The sequence below is a fragment of the Sus scrofa genome, chromosome 7 (assembly GCF_054392235.1).
Source record: "Sus scrofa isolate SSC_HxYL_T2T_F1_AM1 chromosome 7, Sscrofa_HxYL_maternal_Yorkshire_Landrace_v2.0, whole genome shotgun sequence".
In the NCBI taxonomy this organism is placed as follows: domain Eukaryota; kingdom Metazoa; phylum Chordata; class Mammalia; order Artiodactyla; family Suidae; genus Sus; species Sus scrofa.
In genome coordinates this window covers 89,574,990-89,582,051 of record NC_139389.1, presented here as the reverse complement: position 1 = coordinate 89,582,051, position 7,062 = coordinate 89,574,990, and the positions used below count along the sequence as shown (strand labels likewise).

Below are 7,062 nucleotides of genomic sequence, written 5' to 3'. Positions count from 1 at the left end.
GAACTTCTATATGTCACAAGTATGGGCCTAAAAAGCAAAAAAGAAAAGAAAAGAAATAAAGAAAATAGGCAGAAAGTAAACTTAGATACACTTAAGAGAAACCAAACACATGAAAACCTATGTGCACCTATGCACAAATGAATATAAATATCCACAGGAAACTCTTGAAGAATACCTTTAAAAATTTTGGCAGTTACTTCTGAATACAATGTAGAGACTGGGGTGTGACGACAGCACTTTTGCTTTATAATATTCTATTTTGTTTGGATTTTGAACAAAATGGCTTTAATGATTTAAACATTTTAAATTGGTAACTAACAGAATGAGTGACAACCCGGGATATCCACTTAAAGGGGAGAATGTGAACTTTAGCGGTTAGACTTCATGATATTTATTTTAGTTTTCAGAGACCTGATCTGGCCTAAGATGTTCTAATTGCTGCTACAATTTTGTTGATCTCGGAGACAAAATGTTTAGAAAATTAAGAGAGAAACGTCTTAGTTTTTTTTTCATTTGTGGCACTGTAGTGAATAGAAAATTGCTGTTAGATATGTAGACCTTCAAATATTGTCTCCTATTAATCTCCTAGTTTCACGACCTATAAACTGGGAACAAGATACACTACTATACAATATTACTATGATTAGACGTGACACTAAAAGTCACTGATACTTATTAGACATCTAAAAAGCAGCCATAATTAGTTTTGGTCCATTCAGAATCTCTTATCAGAAATAAAGCAGTGTTTTGATGAATACAATGGATGTGACTGAATACATGCTAAGTGGAATGAAACCAATCATGACTTGTATTGATCTATCCTCACTCTTCCACAAAGAGTATGTAAAGATAGAACACAATCTAAAGCAGGGGTATTAGCTTATGAGAGTGTGTTTGCTTGGGCTATAAATCAAAAGAGATTTTATGGTGTCGCAAAGAAAAAAAAGCTTTAAAAAATTATAGTTAATGTCACCAAATTATAATATACTTATTCTCCAGAAAATCTTAACCACATAGTTAGAAAGTCATTGGTTCTAATATTAATTGTAATACCTCCTCAGCTTGAACATTTCTATCAAAATATCTATATTCATGAAACACCGACTGAAACAGCAACCCATTCACAGGGCTATAATTCTATGGCTCTGCAACTTGATAGAAGGAAAAACTGAGATGTCTAAATGAATCTTGCCTGTCACTATCTCATTAAATTATTTAGACAGACAATTTTTGCTTTCTGGGTTTGAATGTTCTCAGTGAGAAGTGAGAAGTCTGGGTTAAATTTTCTTTAACAACACTTCAGGCACTGAAAATCATGATAAAATGTTCTCTAGCCCTTCCTTAGTCTGGGGTGCTTCCTTTCCTTGTAAATTGTTCAAAGCATCAGATGTTTCCTAATTGTTTTTTATTTTATTTATTTTTTGAATTTTTTAATGATTTTTATTTTTTCCATTATAGTTGGTTTACAATGTTCTGTCAATTTCTACTGCATAGCACAGCATAGTGACCCAGTCACATATTTATATATATATACACATATACATATATATATATACATACACTCTTTTTCTCACATTATCCTCCATCATGTTCCATCATATGTGACTAGATATAGTTCCCTGTGCTATGCAGCAAGATGTCATTGCTTTCTGTTTTATGGATGTACCAATAATATACTTCAGGAGTCTATATTGATGGACATTTAGGTTTTTATATTTAGAGTTTTTCAGTACTTTGTTCTTAAATCAATCCTTGCAATAAATACTATGTACATATTTTGCACAATGTGGGTATGCCGTTAAGATATAATACTAGCAGTATAATTACCAATGCAAAATTAAAAAATTTTAATAGATATTGAAAATTTCCCTCCATATATTCTATCAATTTAGAAATTTAATAACAAGATTTGAATTTTCTTATTTTATCAAAATGTTCTCAACACAGTATACTATCAGATTTTTGGATATTTGCCAATCATAGATGAACCAAGGAATCTCACTGTACTTATACTTGCATTTTTATGTGACAGTTTCAGTATTTATTAATATGTTCAAGAGTCACTTGCATTTCATTAACAGTAAACTGCCTGTTAGCATACTTTTCTCATTTGTCCACGGGCTTATGAGTATTTACTTACTTACCTGTAAAGCCTTTAGAAATTAAAGATATTACTCCCATGGATAATACTGCTTTTCACCTAGTTTTTTATTTGGCTTTATGTGTGATAGGGTTTATAACAAAACAAAAACACAAAAATGTTTGTAGGAACTAATGTAGTCAGATATGTCCATGGAATTTTTTTAAAACTTTATGACCATTGAATTTTTTGGTCAAATTTAATGTGATAAATTATGTCTGATCTCTGAAATCAAAGTAGACTCAATGATGAAGTACGAATTAGAAGGCAGAAGAAGAATGAGTCTCTGGCAGTACAAAGAACATGCCAAATCAAATAACCACTCATAAATTCTAATTTCCTTCTTTGTGTGCTCTCCCTCTCCTGCATTTTTTTTCTGGTGCCCTGTACCACTCCATTCCCTCAGTATGAGAACACTGAGGAGCAGTGGAGCTAAAGGACAATTTTTCAGACGTACATTTAACATCTCTCCTTTTCACCAGCAGGGCAGACTTAAGAGGAAAAAAAATACTACTGATGATATCATGAATATATTAATGTTTACTATATATTTAAAGTGGTTTTGGCACTCTATAAAAATATGCAAAAGATAGTCATGTTTGAAATCATCATGTTTGATATTACCAAAAGTCTAAAAATCCAAGAATTCCTTAGCTGATTAGTGTCATGGTTCTAAAAGACTGTCTATGTCTAAAACTCAGCTTGCACTGCCTTATCATGCAGAGTTAATATCTCTGCACATAGCCATTAAATCATGTCTTGTATTTAAAATACTGAATCCAATGTGATGACAATTGCAGGCTTTCTATTTTCTGTTAAGCAGTTCTTTTTTCTGTGTTAGAGTGCATTTAGTCTTTCTGTTATGTGGCCTTTTTCATAATGGAATTCACAGGGAGAAGTACATAAGAAAACATTTGACTAGAAAATGAAACAATAATAGTTTTTTTTAACTTTATTAATACATAAAAATGAATTTTACTTTCTCACTTCTATTTTCCAAAAAAAAAAAAAAATATGAAAGAATTAATCTCAGATTTGGACCTCAGTTACCAAAAAAAAAAAAAAAAAAAAAGTCATTTTGTGCATTGATATGTTTTAAACTCATATGAAGGTAACTTCTTCTGTGAATTTAAAGATTCTACACCTGCCATATTTGCAGATAATTTCAAAGATATTTGTAATTTTCTATGACTTAACGTAGTATTAATTGCAACCAATTTGTCCACTTAAAAATAAGTTGACTTGGAAGATAGGTATATATGCTGCTGATAGCACCAAATATCTAGAAAAGTTCTGTAATGAGTACAAATGCATATCAATCTAGAAAAAAACAGAAAACTTTTACTGGAACATAGGAGTAGGTATGGAAAATTATAAATAACCAAAATTTTCAATTAACAAGGAAAGGATAAGCTAACAAATGTACAGCAATGAAATCTATGTTGTGAGCACAATGTTTTTTCTATAAAATATGTCAGTTTATACAAAAAAAATGTTTTGACTAAGTTAGAAAAATATCAGAAATGCTGTTTACATATATGTTTTGATTGCAAGACAAAATAGCATATGTTCAATTGATGAGAATCACAAGTTTAGTAACATGAATAGTTTTTTATGTAGATTAGAATCTCTATTTATAAAGTATTTAAAAGGATTACTAAATATTGTCCAAAGAATTTGTACTTTTGAATTATAAACAATGAAAAATTACCTAAAATTATATTTCAGTAGCAAACCAGGAACTGATTTCATACAATTCTCTTCTACTTAAGACAAATATCAAATTCTATAATTTGATAACCCCTCACATTACAAAAAATAATTGACACAGTGCTGCGTTCCAGTTGGGGCTCTTCATTTCCATTTAAGGTTATGTTCCTTCATGGTGATCCTTAGTATTTCCAGGAGTTCACATGACGGTTTCTCCACTTGTGCATAGCTGATTGAACATCTTCATTCCTCAGAGAGTAGATGATGGGGTTTAACAGGGGTGTACAAACAGTGTAGAACACAGAAAGAAACTTATCCACAGAATGTCTGCTAAAAGGCCATATGTAGAAATAAATGCAAGGCCCAAAGAAAAGAATCACCACTGTGATGTGGGCAGTCAATGTAGAAAGTGCCTTGGATGACCCACTGGAGGACCAGCGGTGGACAGTGATCAAAATGACAGTATAGGAAATAATTAAAGCCAAGAAACAGCCCAGGGATATGAGGCCACTGTTAGTTAGGGTCAAAATTTCTATTTTGTAAGTATCCATGCAAGCCAACTCTATCACCAGAGGGAGGTCACAAAAGAAGCTGTCTACCTCATTGGGGCCACAGAAGGGCAGATCCACTGTAAAAGCCAAGTGGCTCACCGAATGAAGAATACCCACAGCCCAGGAGATAAACACAAAAATAATGCATAGTCTGTGACTCATAATGGTGCTATAGTGTAGGGGCTTACAGATGGCAATAAATCTGTCATATGCCATAGCTACAAGTAACATCATCTCACTCCCAACAAAACTATGAAGAAGGAATATCTGGGCCATGCAGCCCTCAAAGGAGATAGTTTTGTGCTCGACAAGAAAGTCCACAAGCATCTTAGGGGTGGCAAAGTTAGACTGGCAGATATCAATGAAAGAAAGATTACCGAGCAGGAAGTACATAGGAGAGTTCAAACGGGAGTCAGAGGCAATGATGACAATAATCATGGTGTTGCCCAGCACCGACGTCACATACACGATGGAGAAGATGGCAAAAAGGAAAAGCTGAAGTTCCCAAGAGTTAGTGAGTCCCAGAAGCACAAACTCCAACACCACTGATTCATTTGTGTGAGCCATGTATCCAATCTACTGTTTCCTAAGAAAAAGAAATCAGGAAAATATCACAATGATAGAGCTACATGTAGTATATATACAAAAGAAGTATAATGAGTTTTCAATCAAAAGTCAATTTAAAGAAATTATGTAATAATCAATTTAATATTTAATAGCTGTGAGTTCTGTGGAAAGTGAGAAAAGAGAAAAAAAGTAAATATGTCTTATAGTTAGAAAGATAATACACATTACTAAAAATTAAAATATATCAGAAACAAGCAAATAAAAATGATTCATTAATTTCATAACCATTATAGTTGAAATAAATTACGCCAAAGTGTTAGGTACTGTCATGGATAGGTATTAAGCTAAAACCTTTTTAAAAGTTTGGAGTTTGCTCACCAAAACTGAAGAAAAAGGCTATTTCAAGCAAGGGGAGTAATGCCAATAAAGATATAAAGGCAAAAATATGAAGAACATGCAAAGGGAGCCATGAACTGAGGAAGGGTGCTGAGGAGCAATAAAAATGAAGTAGAGAATGGTAGATCAGGAGCATGATTATGGCTGCAGGTAGTGTTGAATGCAAGGCTAATAGACTAGATTGATATTCTTGAAACTGAGAATCATAAAGTGCCTGTCTGTTTTAAGCTTCTTTATAGAGGCAATTCACCACTTTGTAGCATGAACAGTCAATGGTCATACTCAGAGTTTCTATGAAGATCATGAATATTTATTTCATCAGTTTAACAATAGAGTTCACCTGTCACATAAAGACCAGTTATGAACAAACCACCATGTGTCTTCAGTCTTTTCTGACTCTGCTTTTGTCTCTTCCTAAACATACCTAACACTCCTGGATTTACCAAAATCTGTAGTATCTTTCAGAAACTCTCCTTTTGGAAATATTTTATATGACTCTGCATGGTGTATTTTGAGTACATAATAGAATTTTAAAAGGGAAAATTCACTCAACATTCCTTGTGCTATGGACAGAGTGCCCAGAAGCTTCTTTAATAAGCTAATAGTGAATCATTCACCAGTGTACTTCAGAGAAGAGATGGTAATATTTTGAGAATGAAAGATACAACATAAGAAAATTTCCTCTTTCCTGGTGTAAGACAAATTTGATACATAGAAGTTGATGTTACATTAAAATCCATCTCTAAATTATGCCCATTGATCTCCAACACCATAAGCATGCATAATTTTTATTATTTTGTTTTATAATAAATAATTGATTACCTGTTAGCCTAGCAGCAAAAGCAATAAAGGATATTTATTCACCATTTATTTATCTAGCTACCCATTTCTCATTCCAGGAAAATTTTGATAGCCAATAATTATTTGTTTAACAAATGACCAAATATCCTCTGAATAGAAAGCATAGAAGAGGACAGAGAAGGAACAGATAATGGTGATAGCATATTTCCTTTTGTTTATCAGAAACTGACATCTCAGAGAGTCATATCCACAGAGAAGTGCAGAACAGGAATATGCCTCTTCCAGATGGACTTTCCAATTTGACTAAGACAACCATAATCTCCCCTGTGCTATCTTCTACTTGCTGATTTTGCATCTAGAAGACAGTTTCCTAATTACTTGTCTAGTCTGGACAAGATATTCAAATGTATGTATAATACTTACACTCAATAAGTAATTTCTTCCAACCCTTCAGTTCTTCCTTATTTTCTTCACTTTGGTGTTCCACAGTTTACTCCTAAGCTTCCCACTTTCCACTATGGGTCTTCATATTGAAAATATTTGCAATATACTCTTGACTTGATGCATTCTAACTTGGTCCCTGCACTAGGCTGTGCAGACACAAGAACCTCAGGTCTTGTCCTCAGGTCTTGATGGCCCTGCTCCTCTTGCCCTGGATGATACAATTACAGTACATAAGGTAAGGCAATATAAAGCCATCCATCCTCAATCCAGGAAACTGATATCACTGGAGAAGTGAGAAATCACCCTTTAGAGAACTGATGTCATCCTGCAGTGGGAGTAATTATTTTTACAAAGTAATTTTTCCAGGAATGGAGAAGTAAAGAAACAAGTGTATTACCACCTAGTAGGTATGTATGAAAGCAAATGATTATTTAATTATCACTAATTCCCAGT

At 33.2% G+C, this 7,062-nt stretch overlaps 1 protein-coding gene across 1 annotated transcript; it reads right to left on the bottom strand.

Annotated features, from left to right (window-relative positions):
• Positions 1-1,407: 1,407 nt before the first annotated feature.
• On the bottom strand, positions 1,408-6,811 carry LOC100157512 (olfactory receptor 4K1-like). The gene is made up of 2 exons (XM_084970447.1): positions 6,589-6,811; positions 1,408-4,987 (listed from the first exon to the last, which is right to left on the bottom strand). The coding sequence occupies exon 2, from the start codon at positions 4,966-4,968 to the stop codon at positions 4,033-4,035; it is 936 nt and encodes a 311-aa protein (XP_084826573.1). The 5' UTR covers positions 4,969-4,987; positions 6,589-6,811; the 3' UTR covers positions 1,408-4,032.
• Between the last annotated feature and the right edge of the window lie 251 nt (positions 6,812-7,062).